General features: G+C 45.2%; 1 protein-coding gene across 3 annotated transcripts in view; it reads left to right on the forward strand.

Annotated features, from left to right (window-relative positions):
* The window catches only part of KCNIP3 (potassium voltage-gated channel interacting protein 3), a 68,896-nt gene that overhangs the window by 42,062 nt on the left and 5,004 nt on the right, over nucleotides 1-21,830 (forward strand). For all 3 annotated transcript variants that reach the window (XM_087706065.1, XM_087706066.1, XM_087706067.1), the window contains 4 exons: nucleotides 11,602-11,726; nucleotides 14,579-14,648; nucleotides 16,991-17,061; nucleotides 21,180-21,287. In XM_087706065.1, the coding sequence (XP_087562191.1) occupies nucleotides 11,602-11,726; nucleotides 14,579-14,648; nucleotides 16,991-17,061; nucleotides 21,180-21,287 (374 nt within the window). The remainder of the gene's footprint in view (nucleotides 1-11,601; nucleotides 11,727-14,578; nucleotides 14,649-16,990; nucleotides 17,062-21,179; nucleotides 21,288-21,830) is intronic.

The raw sequence follows: 21,830 nt of genomic DNA on the forward strand, positions 1-21,830 counted from the left end.
ACGCAGCCATACAAGTCGAGAGGGGAGGGAACTCATCACTCCCAGGCCTGCCGGCAAAGCCAGGTTTTGACGGCTTTTCGGAAGGCCTGGAGAGAGGTGAGGGTCCGAATCCCTGCGGGGAGTTCGTTCCAGAGGGCCGGAGCTGCCACAGAGAAGGCCCTCCCCCGGGTAGTAGCCAGATGGCATTGGCTAATAGATGGAACCCGGAGGAGGCCAACCCTGTGAGATCTAATGGGTCTGTGGGAGGTAATTGGCAGCAGGCGGTCTCTCAGGTTCTATCAAGTTTTGATAGAATAACAGAGTTAGAAGGGACCTTGGAGGTCTTCTAGTCCAACCCCCTGCTGGAGCAGGAGACCCTTCACCATTCTGGACAAATAGTTGTTAAAACCCTCCAGTGATGGAGCACCCATAACTTCTGAAGTCAAGCCATTCCACGGATCATTGTTTTTCATCGACATGAAATTCCTCCTTAGTTCTAGCTTCCCTCTTTGATTAGTTTCCATCTATTGCTTCTTGAGAGGGACGTGGTGGCTCAATGGCTAAAGATGCAGAGCTTGTTGCTCAGAAAGGTTGGCAGTTCGGCGGTTCGAATCCCTAGCACCGTGTAATGGAGTGAGCTCCCATGACTGCCAACCTAGCAGCTTCTGCCAACCTAGCAGTTCGAAAGCACGTCAAAAATGCAAGTAGAAAAACAGGGACCACCTTTGGTGGGAAAATAACAGTGTTCCATGTGCCTTTGGCGTTGAGACATGCCGGCCACATGACCATGGAAATGTCTTCGGACAGCACTGGCTCTTCTGCTTTGAAATGGAGATGAGCACCGCCCCCTAGAGTTGGGAACAACTAGCACACATGTGCGAGGCGAACCTTTACCTTTACCTTATTGCTTCTTGGCAATAATACTTAAAGAGTGGTTGCTTATTGCCATCTTCTTGGCTACTTCTTACCAGGAAAGTCCACTTGCTACCTTTTTGGTTTTCCAAAAATGCCTAGGAGATCCTTGTGAGCAGCATTTTTTTTTTTTTAGAAAAGGTGACACTGAAAACGGTTCTCTTTTTTCACAACTGTCAGTTTTCCATTTAAGATATCCTCGTTACTCTGATCTTATAAGAAAATAGTCAGATGAAATCAGGAGTTGGGAAATGTTCAAGGGAAATTTGCACAGACAATACATGATCTTAGATATGACCCCTGGATGGAGAATTGTCCACGGTATCCTCACCACATTCCCCTCCCCCCAAATGCAGAAAGAAATTAAATTGACACATGATGTTGAGCGGCAAAGGGAAGTGAGCAGGAACTAAAGAAAATATTTTACCCTTTTCTTAAAAGTTTTAAAAACTTTGGGGGCCTGAATAAGGCAGTGGCTTTAGAGTAAATCCAAAGTGGTTTGAAAATAGCTTTCCCATTCTAGACTGTGTTGCAATCCCAAATGATTTGAAATAATTAAAAAAAAAACAGCCAGAAAGAATATGCTGACTCAATTCAGCAGAGTTGCAAACAAGGTTATTGAAGACATTGGCCAGCATCAATCCTTCTTTAAAACGACTTCAGACCACCTCAATATCGATTGTTTTCAGCTTTTAAGTACCTCCAGTTCCATTCCCTGCAGGGCATCCCTTAATCTAAACATAATTGTGAAGCTCCACAGTTTAATTGTTTCTCTGCCAAACCATGACGTCACAGGGAAAAAAGTTTCAGAACTTGGCAAAGGGTGTAGTCTGTGGAATTGAATGCAGGAGAATGAACAGCATCTTAGCTCATGCAAAAATAAAGAGGAAAACAATACCTATTGGAAATGTGGTACTACCTGTCTGAAAAGCTCTGTTTTATTTGAGCAAATATTGCATCGCTCCCTGCTTTTCCAAATCCAGGATTCCATCAAATGGATGGCAGTTCCTTTGACAGGTGGCAATTGATCAGAGTTAGAGGACTTATCAAAGAAAGGAGATTCAAGGCAGAATTCTGGTGAAAGATTAGAACAGAAAAGAACTGAATTTCTATAAATGCATTTATGGAGAACTAACCTGCCAATTATAGTTTCATTGGTCTCTCTCCACATTGCAGTTGGTTGAAGACATGATCTTGGTTAGTCTAGTCTAGTGAAAGGAAGGACTAGGGGGTGACATAGTAGCAGCATTCCAATATGTGAGGGGCTGCCCCAAAGAAGAGGGAGTCAAGCTATTCTCCAAAGCACCAAACAAGCAATGGGTGGAAACTAATCAAGGAGAGAAGCAACCTAAAACTAAGGAGAAATTTCCTGATAATGAGAACAATTAACCCGTGGAACGGCTTGCCACCAAAAGTTGTGGGTGCTCCATCATTGGAAGTTTTTAAGCAGAGACTGGACAGACATTGGTCTGGAATGGTATATGGCCTCCTATTTGAGCAGTGGGCTGGACTGGAAGACCTCTTCTAATCTAAGTCCCTTCCAACTCTGTTATTCCGTAATTCTGTTATATCCTTAGTTTCCAGATTTTCCCCCCTCTGCTATTGTTAGGACCATTTCATTTTTTTAATGGAAATGTGTCAGAATTACAGAAGAACTCTGTAATTCTGTTATTTTGCTTCTGCAAATGCATTTGTGGACAATCACCTGCAAGGATGGTTTAATTGGTTTTCCTGCACATTGCAAATGGTTGAAGAGGTGATTTTAGTGGTGTTTCCATCCATCATTTGATATCTCTCTCTCCCCTCTCTCTCTCTCTCTCTCTCTCTCTCTCACACACACACACACACACACACACACACCTACCTCTATGGAGGAAAGGGGTTGAAAAATACATTTCTGCTTCTTTCCTGTTGCTAACATGAAAAAAATAAAGAATAGTCATAAAACTGGATCCAAGGGTAAGCTAAATTCAAGTGCCTCGCTTTGCTTCAAATTCTCTTTCCTGTAAACTTGCTTTTACAGGTATCTTTGACTTATTTTCTCAGGCCTGGTCAATAGGCTAATTGAAGTTGCAGCCCAAGGAATCTGGAGAGCTGCTGTAGATATTCTGCAAAAAAGATCAAAGCTTTTTGGCTTCTTTGCATTGATATTATTTATCCTTCAATGTAAGATTTAGACAGAGGAACCCTTTGCTGAATTTACAGGAGCAATCCTGAGTAATATACTTTATCATTAGGAGAGGGACAATGAACATGCATAGAAGCATGACTTTATTTTGGCTTTTTTAAATAACGCTAGCGAGGAAAACAGGGATATTCAAATAAAATCTTCGTTAGAAGGAGAAATTGCATACAGTTCTCCATTCATTAGAAGGCTTATCCAGCTGGGATAGGAAGAAAGGGAATATTTTTTTTAATGTATATATTATCCTATTCTCAGGATAGGATAGGATAGGATAGGATAGGATAGGATAGGATAGGATAGGATAGGATAGGATAGGATAGGATAGGATAGGATAGGATAGGGCAGGACAGGACAGGACAGGACAGAAAAGAAGAAGAGAAGAAGAGAAGAGAAGAGAAGAGAAGAGAAGAGAAGAGAAGAGAAGAGAAGAGAAGAGAAGAGAGAATAGAATACAGAATAGAATAGTATAGAAAAGAGAAGAGAGAATAGAATACAGAATAGAATAGTATAGAAAAGAGAATAGAATAGAATGGAATGGAATAAATATTGGAATAAAGAATAGAATGGAATGGAATGGAATATGAAATAGAATAGAATAGAGAATAGAAAAGAGAATAGAATAAATATTGGAATAAAGAATAGAATAGAATAAATATTGGAATGAAGAATAGAATAGAGCAGGATAGGATAGGATAGATATTGGAATGAAGAATAGAATAGAATAATAGAGTTGGAAGGGACCTTGGAGGTCTTCTAGTCCAGTGTTTTTCAACCTTGGCAACTTGAAGTCCACAGGACTTCAAGTTGTCAAGGTTGAGAAACACTGTTCTAGTCCAACCCCCTGCATCATCAGGAAACCCTACACCACTTCAGACAAATGATTATCCAACATCTTTTTAAAAAACTCCAGTGATGGAGCGTTCACAACTTCTGGAGGCAAGTTGTTCCACTTTCTAACTGTTCTAATTGTTCTAACTGTCAGGAAATTTCTCCTCAGTTCTAAGTTGCTTCTCTCCTTGATTAGTTTCCACCCATTGCTTCTTGCCCTGCCTTCGGGTGCTTTGGAGAATAATTTGACTCCCTCTTCTTTGGGGCAGCCCCTGAAATATCAGAACACTGCTATCATATCAGCCCTAGTCTTTCTTTTAATCAGACCAAACATACCCATTTCCAGCAACCATTCTTTATCTGTTTTAGCCTCCAGTTCCCTAATCATCTTGGTTGCTCTTCTATGCACCCTTCCTATTTGCTATCGTTTTATTTGTTGTTGTTTTCTGGGCACACTGGTGACAAACACACTACATGCTAAGATAGAAAAATGTGGGATAGACAGCATCACCACCAGATGGATTCGCAACTGGCTGTCCAAGCACACTCAACATGCAGCCCTCAATGGAACTACCTCTACCTGGAGGGAAGCATGGGGTGGGTCAAATTTCCCTCTGACGCCCAGGACTCTTCAACATCTTCATCAATGATCTAGAAGAAGGATAGAAGGGGGACTCATCAAATTTGCAGACGACACCAAGCTAGCAGGAACAGCCAAGACTCCAGAAGACAGGCTCAAGAGACGGAAGGATCTGGACAGGCTTGGACACAGGGCCCATCGAACAAGATGTGGTTCAGTGGTGAGAAAAGTAAGGGATGACATGATAGCCATTTCCCAATATTTGGAAAAGAAGAGAGGGTCATCTGAGGTGCTATAGGGCAGTGATGGAGAACCTTTTTGGCACCAAGTGCTCAAACCAGAACACACATGCATGTGTATGTATGTGCACGTGCCAGAGCACTGGAAACCTGAAGATTAGTTGGCTGGCGTGTGCATGCCTGTTTTCAGGCCATTTTTAGGCTGTTTTTCAGGCTGTTTTCAGGCAGTTTTCAGGCTGTTTCAGCTTGTTTTCAGGCTGTTTTTAGGTTGTTTTCAGGCTGTTTTCAGGCCCTTTTTGGACTGTTTTCAGGCTGTTTTCAGGCCCTTTTTGGACTGTTTTCAGGCTGTTTCTGGCCTTTTTCAGTCTGAAAAAGGCCCAGAAATGGCCCAAAAATGGCCCCAAAACAGCCCCCCCCCAAACAGCCCGAGAAACTCTTTTTTGGCTGTTTTGGGGGCCATTTTATGGCACTGCAGTGCCTGCGAAGACCAGCTGACATGCGTGCCAGAAAGCAGAAGAACAGCTGGCAGTGGTGCACATGCCCACAGAGAGGGCTCTCCGTGCCACCTCTGGCACTCATGCCATAGGTTCACCATCATGGATGTAGGGTCTCCTGCTTGAGCAGGAGGCTGGACTGGAAGACCTCAAAGTCCCTTCCAGCTCATTCATTCTATTCTATTCCACCTATTCTCCAAAGTACTTGAGGACAGGACAAGAAGTAACCGAAGCTGTTCAAAGAGAGATCCTACCTAGAACTAAGGAAAATCATCCTGTCGGTGAAAATAATTAATCAGTGGAACCTCTTGCCTCCAGAAGTTGTGCTCCATCACTGGAGGCTTCTAAGAAGCGATCAGGCATCCATTTGTCCAGAATGGGTTAGGATCTCCTGCTTCTGCAGGGGATTGGACTAGAAGACCTCCAACTCATATTATTTGGTTTTCTGCTACAGTTTCCAGAATTTCTTCTCTGCTATTGGTAGGACGATTTCGGTTTTTTAATGGAAAGATGTAGAGATGGTAGTGGGACACTGAATACTAAGGTCTCTGGATTATCTTCATCTTTCCCAGCAAACGGAGACTGGAGATCATCTTGGTCTCTCTTGAGAATGGTCTGTGGTGGGACTTGGGGGATGACAGTGCACCCCTCCTGGTCCTGTTGGATCAACGTGAAACCTTTGGGAACTCCCTGGAAGGATTCAGAATTCAAACCACTCTTTTGCAGAGGCCCCAATGGGCCAAGTCCGTTGATCTCATCCAGGTGAGACTTTTGGAGAGCCGTAAGGGCCTGGCTGCCTTTTCTGGCATTGGGCCAAGAGTTAGCGAGCCCAGCTGGAGGATCCAAAGACAGGAGGCGTGCGTTAATTTATGTCCACCTGAATTATTTGGTGTTCTGTGGCTGTAATTTAATTCTGTGATTGTACAGTTTTAACGTATTGCGAGCTGCCCAGAGTTGTGGGAGCAAAATGGACTGCCATATAAATTGTTAGAAAATAAAGAAACAGCATCCTCAACTCACCAGCACAATGCAACGGCAGGAAATCAGTAACTCTTAAGGGAGCTTAGCACTCAATGATAAAATACCAATCAAAGAGGAAAAACTTGCTTGTTGGAGCCTTAAATCCAAAACCTCCAAAGAGGCTTTAAGGATGGCCATATCTCCCCTTGTCTCTCCATTGGCACCCTGGCAAAAGCCCTGCCTGGCACAGCAGGAGAGGAGAGAGGGAGGGAAGCAAGGGAAGACAGAAAAGGAGGAGGGCAAGGGATGGAGGAGTAATAGAAAGAAGGGATGGAGGAAGAAAGGAAGAAGGAGGGAGGGAAGGAGGAAAAACACAGAGAGAGATGGAAGGAAGGAAAGTTGCAGGGAGGGAGGGGGAAGAGAGAGAGAGGAAAAAAAGGGAAGAAGAAAAGAAGGAAAGACAAGGGAGATAGGAAAGCAAGAGTGATAGAAAGAAGAGATGGGGAAAGAAGGAAGGAGGAGGGAAGGAAGGAGGAAGGAAAGAAAGGGAGAGATAGAAGGAAGGAGAGTTACAGGGAGGGAGGCAGAGGAGAGAGAAGGGAAGAAGTGAGGGAAGGAGGAGAGTTGCAGGGAGGGGGGAACAAGAAAGGAATGAGGAAGGAAGGAAGGAAGGAAAGTAAGTTGCAGGGAGGGAGGGAAGGGGAAAGAGAGAGAGAAAAGGGAAAAAGTAAGGGAGGGAGGAGAGTTGCAGGGTGGGAGGGAACGAGGAAGGAACGAGGGATGGAACAAGAAAGAAAGAAAGGAAGGAAAGTAAGTTGCAGGGAGAGAGAAAAAAGGGAAGAAGAAAAGACAAGGGAGAGAGAAAAGAAGGAGTGAGAGAAAGAAGAGATGGGAATGGAAGGAAGGAGGAGGGAGGGAAAGAAGAAGGAAAGAGAGGGAGAGATGGAAGGAAGGAGAGTTGCAGAGAGGGAGGCAGAGGAGAGAGAAGGGAAGAAGTGAGGGAGGGAGGAGAGTTGCAGGGAGGGAGGGAATGAGGAAGGAATGAGGAAGGAAGGAAAGTAAGTTGCAGGGAGGGAGGGAAGGGGAAAGAGAGAGAGAGAGAGGGAAAGGGAAGAAGAAAAGAAGGAAAGACAAGGGAGGGGAAAGGAGTGATAGAAAGAAGAGATGGGTGAAGGAAGGAAGAAAGAGAGAGAGAGAGAAGGAGGGAGAGAGGGAGGGGTAGGAGAAAAAGCAAAGAGGAGAAACAGGGGAGGGGCACCTGGGACCTCCGGCAGTCTGCCTAACCAGCTCCTGGGGGCTGAGCCAGCCTTTGGAGTCTAAAGCTGAGGGTGGGGCTGGCCCGGCTCTTGGATGCTGCTCAGCCTATTTTTAAAAGAAGCTCACCGTTGCTGTGTCATGCTTGCTCTGCCCTTGCCCAGAATAACTCGCTGGTCTCTCGCACCGCCTTTCAGGGCTTGTTTGGGAAAAGTAGTAGTAATAATAACAACAACAACAACAACAACAACAACAACAACCCCAATCACTGTAAATCTGTCCAACAGAGATTGTCTTAAGGTGAGGAAAAGCACAGCAGTGAATTGGGGGGGAGTGGGAGTGGAAGGGGGGGGGGGCGAATGCAATTGGAGAGGAAGCCTTTAGCCTTGATGGTAGAGAAAGTTTGTACCCAGCCCTCTCCTAGAGGAATCAAATATTCCAGGACATATTAAAAAAGGCAGAATATTATATTCCCCTAAAGGGAGAAATGGAGGGGGAACATGCTCTTGGAGACAGGGAGCAGCCCCTACCTTTCTTAACAGCCTTCGGCAGATGCCAACACTTAGGAGATAAAGAGCTCATTGAAAGAAACCAAGTATCTAGGTAGTTCTATTCATAGGCAAAAATTCCCTGCACCAAGGCCTGAATAAAGGTAGGACTACCTTTTGTATTTTTGGAGTATAAGACACACCTTTTTCCTCCCTAAAAGAGCGTGGAAATGTTGGTGCGTCTTATACACCAAATATAGACATTTTTGGCCTCCCATAGCCCTATCCTCACATCCCATTTTTGAGAAACATGAGCTAGAAACAGGCTGTTCTTTGCAAAAACAGGGGCATTTTCCCCTTCCTCCAGCCTTACTGAAGCCTGCAGGATGCTTCTGGGGGCCGGGGAGGACAAAAACTTTTTTTCTTACTTATCTGTTTGAAATCTTGGTGCGTCTTATATACCCGGTGCGCCTTATAGTCCAAAGAATATGGTAGCCCTCAGCCACAATGGGAATTGCCCAACGCCCCGTCATTGCATCAGCGGTCCAAACTTCAACCAAACTGAGCTTAGACAAACATGACCCCTACATGGCCCCATTGGGGGCCTGACAACAGCCAATAGAATATATGTTCTTGCACAGGAGGCTCAAATACAAAGCCCAAGAGAAGGTATAAAGTCCCCCCACTTTCAAATCCATGGGGTCTGCTAACCAGAACTCATGTGGTTCTGATCCATCATCAAACCATCTTTCCAAGCGGCCTCCATGTTTCCAGTGTCTTTCTCCCCACTTGGAACTGAACCAGGCGGATCTTTCTCCCCACAATTAAGCATTAGGACTTTTCTGCTGAATCAGGACGGGAGGTCCGTTCTCGGCCAGCATCCGGCTTGGAAGTCGGTGTATTTGACTGATCTCTTCTGCCAGCATCAAATACCTCAAACCACAAGATCCTGGTCTGAGCAAAGGAATCCAGGGATCAGTGGGGTTGCACCGGAGAGATGTATTTGCTGAAGTGACATCCTGTAACTCTTCAAAGAATAAGGAAATGTCTCATGTCATGGCAGCTGTCGATCGTCTGATGCTTTCCAGATGGCTTGGGACTCCCCAGCCACCCCATTTGAAAGTGCCCATGCGTCTTGAGGACAATACCATAGAAAAAGCCATTTCCTTTGTCTTCAAACGGTACCAAATCGGCCTTCAAGTGATCATGGTAAAATTCAGATCATAGACTTGGAAGGGCCTTCTAAACTTCCTATCCAGACCAGGAATTCTCAGACCACCCTGGGTAAATGGAGGTCCAAGCTTTTTTCTTTTTGAAAAACCTCGCGGGATGGAGTTCCCAAAACTCCAGGAGGTAATCTGTTGTTGTGGTCCGCCAGTGGCCAGCAAAGCTGGCCACAGATTCAGCCAGTGAGGAGATTGGAGAGGAACCTGGGCCAGTCCTGGAGTCTGGGGAAGGCTCAGACGAGGGCTCTGGGTTGGAGGCAGAGAAGGGGCCAGGGTCATATGCCAGTTACCAGCTGCCTTCGGAGTCAGACATCAGTGAGGCAGACGAACAGCTGGAGCCTGTTCCCAGTGTGCGCATGCACAGAGTTGCCAGACGAAGGGAACAGCTAAAGAACAGGGGTCGACTTGGGAGTAAGGCCACAGGTGGTTGATGAATGGCCCCTCCCAGAGGGAATAAAAGAGGAGCAAAGGGGAGTGGAGTTTGCAGGAGACAATAAGTTTCCTTAATTGATTCATGACTCTCCCAGACTCCTTGCCAATTTCTGCAGAGATCGGCCTGGCAGCTTTCCAAGCCAGAGAAGGTCTGTGACTGTAAATCCTCCCTTGAAAGAGTTTGCTGGATGTGAATGAGCAGAATTCTATTCTATTCTATTCTATTCTATTCTATTCTATTCTATTCTATAGAATGTATCTTGTCTTTTTATGTACACGGAGAGCATCTGCACCAAAGACAAATTCCTTGTGTGTCCAATCACACTTGGCCAATAAAGAATTATATTCTATTCTATTGTAAAAATGTGTTAGTTTGCTATTTGAGCCCAGCCACTCGGTCCTCCTCTGCAAATCATGATTAAATAAACCGGATCATAGGCCCAATGAATAAACCTAGAATTATATTAATGGTCAAGCTGAGATTGAAGATTTTTCCTATTATTTGTTTTATCACATCTTGCCTTTATCAGTCTAAGAAGGAATTCTGAATACATTATTGGGCTTGACCAGATTGAAAAATTTAAGATGCGGATCGTAGACTGATGATCAAAGATTCTATGATTCTGTTCAGGTAGTCCTCAATTTACAACAATTGAGCCCAAAATTTCCTGCCGCTGTTGTTGAGTGATTTACTGTAGTTGTTAAGATAGTTGTTGTTAAGTGACTCCGGCTTCTCCTTGACTTTGCTTGTCAGAAGGTTGCAAAAGGGGATCATATGACCCTAGGACACTGTGACCGTCATAAGTGCGAACCAGTTGCCAAGCATCTGAATTTTTTTTTGATCAATTTTTTATTTTTTATAGTCTTTATACATATCAGTGCATGAATGGTGTGGCATCTGGATATCATGCATTTCAGTACACATAACCAATCTTATTACTTCTAAATATTACATTTCATTTCTATTATTTCATATTATTTATACATGGCTTTTATTATCACCCTTCATTTCTAAACCTTCTTCCTGTCCTTTTGTATATCTTAACATCTTAATAAATAATTGCTAATTTCCCCTATTTTCTATCCCCATTTTGACTTTTCCCCCTCTTTCATATCGCTATGATATTCAAAGATGTATTTTCACCTATTTTGTAAATTCATATTTCCTTAACTAAATCAAAATTTCATCCTTCATCCTTCCATTATTCAATATCTCCTACAGTTTTACTACCAATCACAATCATTTATACATTTAAAGTACTTCTATTCATGTTCTTTCCATTGTGTGTGTGTGTGTGTGTGTGTGTGTGTGTGTGTGTGTGTGTGAGAGAGAGAGAGAGAGAGAGAGAGAGAGAGAGAGAGAGAGAAAGCACCTGGTATGACCAAATATGGGAGGGAGCATACTGCTTCCCTCAGGTGCTTTGACAAAACACTTAACCATTCCCCTGGCTCAGCTGATAAGGGAGGAGAGCTTGTGGCTTAAGAGGTTAATATAACTGCCTAATATGTAAAAACAGCCCAGGTTCGAATTCCAGCAAAGGTATGGCTTGCTGATGAGAGCTAAATAGCTTGAAATAGATCTATACTAGTTTCCCTTCATTTATTTATCAGCAAAAATGCAACACACACACATATATATGTCTTGCTTTTATACCTCAGGTTACATGGTGTGGGCAAATATACATATAGATATACATGTACATGTACATGTACATGTACATATACATATACATATACATATACATATACATATACATATACACATACACATACATATACATATACATATACATATACATATACATATACATTTGTCCATTGTTTAATTCTAATGCCAAGGATCTGAATTTTGATGACGGGGATGCAGCAAGACTCGTAAGTGTGAAAAACGGTTGCTTTTTCCCAATGTCGTCGTAACTTCGAATGGTCACTAAATGAATGGTTGTAAGTCCAGGCCTCTCTGTGATCCAAGTGGTACTTTTTATGTCCATGGTGGAGCGTAAAAGTTTGGCTTCTTTTTACAGACAACGGCGACAGCGAGTTGGAGCTGTCCACCATGCGGCATCAACCGGAAGGCCTAGACCAGCTCCAACTTGTAACCAAATTCACCAAAAAGGAACTGCAGTCGCTCTACAGAGGCTTCAAGAACGTAAGTTGTTTCTTCTCCACCTGCTTCTTTTCTTATTTACAAAAATTATATATATATATTTAAAAATAGCCGCATCTACAACGCATGTCCTCACCCAGGAGCTCTGCTATTGATTATGGCCAGAATCAGGAATTACACCCAATAAAAGCAAAACTTTGAAACTTCCCCCCATAGTCCCATTCTCCAATCAGCTCCCTGTCCATCAGTCCGATGACTCCAAACTCCACCTCCCACCAGCTGCAGGCACCTTCTCAGTTCCCACGGGAAGAAATGCCAACGAGCCCTAACACTCCCTCTTATTGCCCCTTCCCTGCTGCTAGAAGATGGCGTCCTATTTAGGCATGTTTTCAAGCTGCGCGCATGCATGCAAGTGAGTGCACAATCAGAGTGCATGCATGGAAAGCCGAGTGCATGCGTGGATGGGGGCGCGTGTGAAGTGAAGCGAGCATTTACGAACGTAGGGAAAGCCACCGCATCGCTGGTAGGAGACATTGGCGGTTTGAATCCCTAGCGCCGTGTAATGGAGTGAGCTCCCGTGACTTGTCCCAGCTTCTGCCAACCTAGCAGTTTAAAAGCACATAAAAAATGCAAGAAGGAAAATAGGGACCACCTTTGGTGGGAAGGGAACAGCGTTCTGTGCACCTTTGGTGTTTAGTCATGCTGGCCACATGACCATGGAGGTGTCTTCAGACAGCGCTGGCTCTTCTGCTTTGAAACGGAGATGAGCACCGCCCCCTAGAGTCAGGAACGACTAGCACACATGTGCGAGAAGAACCTTTACCTTTAGGGAATGTAAGTTAATACGACCCCTATTACGCATGTGCCAGCTTCAGGTCGACAGTGAGCCTCACCATGGTGTCTCCTCAAACTCTTTACCCAACAATTTGTAGCATCTCCTTTGCAAACAAAACGGTGCGGTTCCAGAAATACACTCAGAGAATTTGAGGCTCATTTAACTGCCTCTCAAGATGGTCCCGCTGGCACAGAAAGAGAGGGGGGAAGCTGTTGACTAAGGCTGGGCAGGAAGCCAAGGGATGTTTGTGAGAACTCCCCCCCCAAGCAGGAAACCACCTCTGCCTTCTGCAGCATGTATCTTTAATGGCTTTCCTGTAATGCTTGGCTCTTGGAAGCCACTGTAAAATATGCCACCAGGCCTATCATTTCTGGCTCACGTCTTGGGGGCAGCCACAGCCTGGCTCCCCTTTGACCAACTGGCACGGCCTTCGCTTTCAGACACAATGCTCCGGGTTCCAGCTGCCTTCAGAGCATACAGAATGCAGAATAACCGATTGGAAGGGCCCCTGGAGGTCTTCTAGTCCAACCCCCTGCTCCAGCAGGAGAGCCCTACAGCAGGGGTGTCCAACTCGATTTCATTGAGGGCCGCGTCAGGGTTGTGTTTGACCTTGGGAACTGGGTGCATGTGTGTGTGTCCAGGGTGGGCGTGGCCAGCTCGATATCACTCGTGTCAAGGGTACCCCTCCCAGGCTCCGTTTTCGGCTGCGACGGCCTCCTGCAGCACTCTGTCATCAAAAATGGAACTCGGGAAAGCCGTATACACCTCCTGAGCTCCATATTTGCTGGCAGATGCACCGTGGGCCAGTCCTTGGCTGTTTCTCAGGTGGCCCCGCAGGCCAGATTTAAGCATCCCTTGGGCCGGATCTGTCCCATGGGCCTTGAGTTTGACACCCTGCCCTATAGCCTTTCAGACAAATGGCTGTCCAATCTCTTTGTGCAAACCTCCAATGATGGAGCACCCACAACTGTGCCTCCTTCCAAGGCTCCAGGGAACCCCAAGACCAAAATCTCTCTTTGATCAGCAGGGTGATTTCAAAGGTGATTTCATTTTAAGTGCATGGGAGTTCTAGCACACCTATTTTATTACCTTTCCAGATGAAACCTGGAAAAGAATTAACCTCACATTATTGTGGGGTTTGTTAGTGAATATTGGGGGCACAATGTGAGTGGCCTTTGGGGCCACAAGGGAGAGAGCTGGAGTAGCTCCCAAATGGACCACTTCTATCTTAAAAATCACAGAAGATCAACTCTCCAGGGAAAGTGAAGCTGTGGGAAGGAGATCTGGCGGTCTTCAGTCAAGAAAGAAAGGAAGGAAGGAAGGCAGGGAGAAAGAAAGAGGAAGGGAGGGAGGAAGAAGGGGAGGGAGAGGGAGAAAAAAAGAAAAAGAAAGGGAGAAAGTAAAGGAAAAAGAAAGAAAGGGAGAGAGAAAGAAAGAAAGGGAGAAAGAAAGAATGGGAGGAAGAAAGGGAGAAAGAAAGGGAGAAGGAAAGAAAGGAAGGAGGAAAGAAAGAGAGTAAGAAAGAGGGGGAGGGAGAAAGAAAGGGAGAAAGAAAGAAAGAAAGGAAGAAAGGAAGAAAGGAAGAAAGGAAGAAAGGAAGAAAGGAAGAAAGGAAGAAAGGAAGGAAGAAAGGAAGAAAGAGGAAGGAAGAGGGGGAGGGAGAGAGAGAGGGAGAAAGAAAGAAAGAAAGGGAAAAAGAAAGGGAGAAAGAAAGAGAAAGGAAGGAAGAGGAAGGAAGAGGGGGAGGGAGAGAGAGAGGGAGAAAGAAAGAAAGAAAGAAAGAAAGAAAGAAAGAAAGAAAGAAAGAAAGAAAGAAAGGGAAAAAGAAAGGGAGAAAGGAAGGAAGGAAGGAAGGAAGGAAGGAAGAGGAAGGAAGAGGGGGAGGGGGAGAGAGAGGGAGAAAGAAAGAAAGAAAGAAAGAAAGAAAGGGAAAAAGAAAGGGAGAAAGAAAGGAAGGAAGGAAGGAAGGAAGAGGGGAAGGGGGGAGAGAGGGGGAGAAAGAAAGAAAGGGAAGAAATCTGCTCCTTCCAGGTCTAACCTGTGTGTGGTTTCTCTTCAGGAGTGTCCCAGTGGCCTGGTGGATGAAGAGACCTTCAAGCTCATCTATGCCCAATTTTTCCCGCAGGGAGGTGAGTCTGCCATGCATCTCAGCAGCTTTTATCTAGCCTTTCTCAACTTTGACCCCTGGAAGATGAGTGGACTTCAACTCCCACAATTCCCCAGCCACTTTAGAAAGTGAAGAGTTCAACTCTTAATGTTTAACTTAGGAGTCGGTTAGGGGACTCGCTGGCGTTGTTAAGTTAGTAACAGGGTTGTTAAGTGAATCTGGCCTCCCTGTTGACTTTGCTTGTCTCACAAATGGGGATCACATGACCCCAGGACTCTGTAACCGTCCTAAGTACATGCCAGTTGCCAAGAGTCCAACTTTTGATCACATGACCAAGGGGAGGCAGCAATGGTTGTAGGTCAGTGGTGGATTCCGGATCCCATTCCAACCGGTATGGTTGGGGCGGGCCCGGCAGCGTCCACATGGACGTGTGCAGTGCACACATGCGCACGCACACAGCACACCCTTGCGTCTTAGCGCCTCTGCGAGCCTCCACAATGCTCCAGCTGCTCAGCAGAGCATTGTGCAGGTGCTGTACGCGCCATGCGCATGTGCAGAAGCGCCAAAGACTTAAAAGACCCTCCAGCGCACCGTACCAGTATCCAGTGCTCCAGGCAGGCTCCTACAACCCACCACTGTCGTAGGTGTGAAAAATGGTCGTGGTCACTTTTTTCAGTGCCATCCTAACTTTGAACAGTCACTAAATGAATGGTTGTAGGTTGAGGCCTACCTGTAATGAAGTCATCCTGGAGACAAGGTTGACTTCCTGTGATTTTTATGCACCTGTTACGGATGCTTTCCTTGACAACAGAACCCAAATGGCTGGCCACCCTTCTTTCTGGTTTCCCAGCCTAGCTTGTATCTCTTGGTCTGCTCAGTTTGGAGCAGAAGGGGTATTCAGCTGGTTCATCCCGGTTTGTCCAAACGGGTGGCAGAAATTTTGCCCAGTTCAGAGAAACAGTAGCGATGGCCGGCTGGCCACACGCCTGAACCAGTCCCCCTGTCGCTGGTTGCTCACCTCACCCATCTGGTCAGCGCTTGCTCTACATACCGGCTCTCAAAGAGCCCGCAGCTGGCTGCAGGCCGCTGAAAAGTCCTCTGGTCGGCAAAAAAGCAGCTGCCATTGCTACCATCTTCTTCGCGCATGCGCATCCCGTTGCCTTGCAAGTCTGCTTTGTAAGTATGCAAAGAGGCGGCGGCTGGCTGAGGGCCTCTGAAAACTCCGGTCAGCTCGCCTTCCAGATTGGACCAGCTGCCACGGAAGATAAGCAACCAAAGAGGTAGGGGAGAGAAGCGGGGAAAGGGGACGACTAGCAAAGGGAGGGTTTGGTTAGATTAGGAAAACTCCTAAAAATGTCCTAGATTTTCCTGTGGGCGTGGCTAGGTCAGGGGGGTCAACTCCCCACATTGTCATGGGAGACAGGGAGGGGAAGTACATTCCACGCATCCTGTCGGCTGAAGTCGGATCTCACATTACTGCAGCTGGCTTGGGAGGGGTGCATCTTACAGGGGAATGTGATCTATGACACAGACTGAGGAGAGGGGAGGAACAGGAGTAAAGTTCAAAAGACAATCAAACAAAGCACAGGCTTAACTGCGAACACATCTTTCCTAATGTAGCTCCTAGTAAATCACTGGTTTTGTATTAAAACCTTGGCTCGACAATTATGAATCAATTAGGGGATCTTTAGAAAATTTGACAGGGGATGTGACTGAGTGGGCGTAGGCATGAGTGATGTCATGTTGGCCATGCCCACTCAGTCACATGCCCCCCACCTAGCCATGCCCACCGAACTCATAGCGAAAACTTTTGAATCCCACCACTGGTTTGGAGGCTAAAAATGGGATGCCAAAGACTTTGGGGAGCATGATATCCAATCCACGCTCAGCCTGAAGAACCTTATTTCAATGTCAACCTATACATCTCTGTACAATCCAATATTTTCCAAATTATGTGTTCATCTGGTGAGGTGTTCTCATTATCATAACTTTCTGGTATTATACCTAACAAAAATATTTCTGGCTTTGAATCTATATGCTGCTTAGTCATCTTTTCCAACCATGTGATTTATTTTCATCCAATATTTTCTTGCTTTCATTCATGCCCACCACATATGATAATAGGTACCCGGAGTCTGATTACATTCCCAACATTTGGCAGACATATTGATATTTTTTTTTGCTAATCTTAGTGGTGGCAGATGCCGCCTATAAAACATTTTATAAATCTTATTTCATTCTCTCGTCTTTGATGGCAACCATGTTGTACCCCCCAGGGAGTTCCAGGGAAGGATCCCACAGGGCATAAGGAAGACTTTTTCCCCCAGACTGATAACTCATCTGCTTCTGCCATTTTCTTTGCAGATGCCACCATGTATGCCCACTTCCTGTTCAATGCTTTCGATCTGGACCGGACCGGAGCCATTCGATTTGAAGTAAGGTGAATTTTCTGTATTTTGGAAGATTTTGCTCTTTCTAGGTGAGGTGAGGTGCACGCGCCTCACAAGCCTGGTGTAGTAAGCTGAGATCCACGCTTAAGAATCTCATTCAGATCAAGTTTATTATCAGGCATTCTTAATAGCAAAACTTACAGTTGCCTTGGAGAATAGTAGAACAAGAAGCAATGGGTGGAAACTGATCAAGGAGAAAAGCAACTTAGAACTGAGGAGAAATTTCCTGACAGTTAGAACAATTAATCAGTGGAACAGCTTGCCTCCAGAAGTTGTGAATACCCCAACACTGGAAGTCTTTAAGAAGATGTTGGATAGCCATTTGTCTGAAATGGTATAGGGTTTCCTGCCTAGGCAGGGGGTTGGACTAGAAGACCTACAAGTTCCCTTCTAACTCTGCTATTGTATTGTATTGTATTGTATTGTATTGTATTGTATTGTATTGTATTGTATTGTATTGTATTGTATTGTATTGTATTGTATTGTATTGTATTGTATTGTATTGTATTGTATTGTATTGTATAGTTCAGTGTTAAGATACTTCTGACTTTCCATAATCTGTTTCATCACGTGGTGTAAAAAGATGATGATTTCATTCCCATGCTGAGCGTAGATACAAATACTACTATTCCGGTTGACAAAGGCGTTTAAATTGACCAGCTATAAACTTTGCACGTGGGCAAAATGCCCCAGTGGCCAATCAGAAACAGAGATGTGATCACATGTCATGTACTACATTTTCCCATAAGACAGTCTCTGCCTACATTTCCCATGAGGTAGTTTCTTAAAGGAGACAGTTCTTAATTCCTACACTAGGCACCGTATTTTTCAGAATATAAGACGCACCTTTTCCTCAAAAAAGAGGTTGAAAATCTGGGTGCGTATTATATACCGATTACAGCATTTTTGCCTCCTGAAGCCCTAGCCCTTCACCAAATGGCCGTGCATATCCTTATGGGGGCTTTCAGAGAGCTCCTGGGGGCTGAGGAGGGCAGAAATGAGCAAAAATTGGGCCATTCCCCCCCCAGCCCCCAGCAGGACTCTATAAGGCTTCATAAGGCTATGCATGCCTTTTATTTGAAAAAAAGGGGCCTGTTTTCATGAAAAACGGGCCGTTTTTCAGAGGTTTGCAGAGTGGAAAAACTTTTTTTTCCTTTTGGAAAGTTCTTTAATTGATGAGAATTACATTGATCAAGTGCTGTGCCAGCAGAAACAAAGTCTTAAGTTTGTCAGCGATTTCCTTCTCCAGCACATCTACCTACCTTCCTACTGTTTTCTCTCTCTCTATCCCTCTACCTACCTACCTACCTACCTACCTACCTACCTACCTACCTACCTACCTACCTACCTACTCTCTCTCTCTCCCTACCTATCTATTGTATTTCTCTCTCTCTCTATTCCTCTATCTCCCTACCTACCTATACACACTCTATCTCCCTACCTACCTACTCTCTCTCCCTACCTATCTACCATTTTTCTCTCTCTCTTTCTCTCTCTCTATTCCTTTATCTACCTACCTACCTACCTACCTACCTACCTACCTACCTACCTACCTACCTACCTATCTACTCTCTCTCTCTCCCTACCTAACTACTTACTGTATTTCTCTTTCTTTCTCTCCCTCTCTATCCCTCTACCTACCTACCTACCTACCTACTCTCTCTCTCCCTACCTATCTACCATATTTCTCTCTCTCTCTCTCTTTCTCTTTCTCTCTCTCTATCCCTTTATCTACCTACCTACCTACCTACCTACCTACCTATCTACTCTCTCTCTCTCCCTACCTAACTACTTACTGTATTTCTCTTTCTTTCTCTCCCTCTCTATCCCTCTACCTACCTACCTACCTACTCTCTCTCTCTCCCTACCTATCTACCATATTTCTCTCTCTCTCTCTCTTTCTCTTTCTCTCTCTCTATCCCTTTATCTACCTACCTACCTACCTACCTACCTACCTACTCTCTCTCTCTCTCTCTCTACCTACCTACTTACTGTATTTCTCTTTCTTTCTCTCCCTCTCTATCCCTCTATCTACCTACCTACTTGTTTTAAAAAAATGCTTCTTCAAAACTTTGGTACGTCTTATACTCTGAAAAATGTGGTATATACTGCTGGGGCAGCACAACCTTTATACTTTAATTGGTAGTTAGGCTGAACCCCACCCTCGCACATGTGCACATCCATCACCTTGTGACCCAGAGTGAAAACCACCCGGCAATCAATCATGGCTTGTTCTCAGTTATCAGTTATGGAATGTTCTCAGTGGAAATCTCCCAGGAGTCAGTCATGAGGGATTATGTAGAGTTTACAGCTGGATTGCTTGTGGAGGAGGGAGATCTCCATCTGGTAAGCACAAGTCTTGGAAGTTGGCCCAGTCCACCCCCCTCCGAGGCTCCAAGCCTTTGACAATTTCTTTTACTGTTTAGACACAAATCTTGCCAAACTAAAGCAAGTTATTTGCATTGTTAAAGTTATCATCATCATCTTCTTTTCACGACCCCATAATCCCTTGTGAGGTGGAGTCTGGGCAATTGAATGGAGCCAGCAGAGTCTTTTAATGGCCGGATGCCCTTCCTGTCGCCAATGTAGAGTTTTGTTTAGCAGATAGCGGTATATTCTCATTTTGCAGAGAGAAATATCTGCTTCTACCAAGGATTGAACTCACAGTCTCCTGATTGTGAGGCGTGAGTGCCACCTCTAGCCCACCGCACCACTCTGCATGGTTAAAGATATACTCCGAAAATCTCTAACCCTCTCTTAACCCTCTTCCTCCCAATCAGACTATCTAAACTTTCTCTGTCTCTTGTTCCTCTGCAATGCAGCCCCTCCCTCCTGGGAATCCAGATTACAGTCCATTATAGAGGTGCATCTATGCATATTGTGCAAATGACCCAGTGTGTTTAAAACAATTTGCTGATGTGTGTGTACCTTGTTAGGCTCTTCCATGAGGCTGGTGGGAAAGAAGAAAGTTAAGATGACAGACAAGATCGGAGATCCTTCCCTCATTTGCATGAAAAAAAACATATTTTTCTGAAAAATGTATTTTTAACCTGGTGGAAAAGATGCAAAAGGCAGCAATTTCAGATGGAGGTGTACAAGTTTGCCCTTTGAAATTCTCCTAGTTGTCCCAAAGCCGTGAGGTAACTTGATAAATAAAGCAATTATGCCCGTTGAAAAATCACAGACAATAAACTGTGCACTGATTCGTTGCAGCCTTTTGGACAGAGGCGCATCCAACCAAATCTGGGTGTGAGAAGCAGGGACACAAAATTCTGAATCCAAAATTAGAAGCCAAAAAAAAAAAAAATCACATTAATATGAAAGGAAGCGATCTGTGAGGCATCGCAATGCTCTTTAATGTCTCAACTGCTTCTCAATCTCCAGAGTTTTATAAGATGGGCCTGGACTTCAGTTCCCAGAATTTCCTATCTTGCTGGATGGGGAATTCTGGGATTTGTGTCTTAAAATTCATTTAAAATATGTATCCTGAAAAATGTTGTGGCCCGCCAGCGGCCAGTGGATCTGGCGGCCAATTCGGACAGTGAGGAGGTTGGGGAGGAACATGGGCCAGTCCTGGAGTCTGAGGAAGGCTCTGATGAGGGCCCTGTGTCGGAGGTAGAGAGGGGGCCAGGGTTGTCTGACAGTTATCAGCTGCCTTCAGACATCAGTGGGGCAGGAAGAACAGGTGGAGCCTGTTCCCAGTATGCGCATGTGCAGAGTTGCTGGACGAAGGGAACAGCTAAACCACAAGGGTCGACTTGGGAGGAAGACCACAGGTGGACGATGAATGGTCCCTCCCATAGGAAATAATGATTTTAATTGATTGTGGTGGCAGAAATGGGAGACAGCTAGAATGTCAGGGGGGGGGTTAAATTTAAGTATTTGCCATACGATTCTCAGTTCTGGTTCTGCATTACCGCGTTGCCCTTGGCTCCTAATAAAACCATACCTTTCTCAACAAACGGAGCCAAGAATCATTTTGACTTAGAGATATAAGCGTTGGCAGGCCTGGCACCGAATGTCCCCTCTTGCCAGGCTCACAGGCTGTGACTGATCTCCCTCTCTCTTTCCCCTCCCCCTCTCTCTGTTGCTGTCTTGAACAGGACTTCGTCATTGGCCTCTCCATTTTGCTACGTGGCACAGTGCATGAGAAACTCAGCTGGGCTTTTAACCTCTATGACATCAACAAGGACGGCTACATTACCAAGGAGGTACTCGCTAAATCCTATTTTTATACCCAAGTGGACCTGGCAGCAGATTCGGCCAGTGAGGATTTTGGGGAGGCCAGTCCTGGAGTCTGGGGAAGGCCCTGACGATGGCTCTGTATCAGAGGCAGAGATGGGGCCAGGGCTGTCCAACAGTTATCAGCTGCCTTCGGTGTCAGACATCAGTGGGGCAGAAGAACAGGTGGAGCCTGTTCCCAGTGTGTGCACGTGCAGACTTGCCAGACAAAGGGAACAGCTAAAGAACAGGGGTTGACTTGGGAGTAAGGCCACAGGTGGATGATGAATGGCCCCTCCCAGGGGAAATAAAAGAGAAGCAAAAGGGGAGTGGAGTTTGCAGGAGACAATTAGTTCGCTTCATTGGTTCATGGCTCTCTGAGCCTCCTTGGCAAGTTTTGCAGATTTCAGCCTGTCAGCTCTCCGAGCCAGAGAAGGTCTGTGACTGTAAATCCTCCCTTGAAAGACTGCTGGGTGCGAATAAGCAGAATTCACAGCAAATTAATAAAAAGGGTTTTTGTTGGGACAAGGAGT

This window comes from Thamnophis sirtalis, unplaced genomic scaffold (assembly GCF_051295495.1).
Source record: "Thamnophis sirtalis isolate CommonGarterSnake01/CBP01778 unplaced genomic scaffold, rThaSir2_p1.2 scaffold_2, whole genome shotgun sequence".
Classification (NCBI taxonomy): Eukaryota; Metazoa; Chordata; class Lepidosauria; order Squamata; family Natricidae; genus Thamnophis; species Thamnophis sirtalis.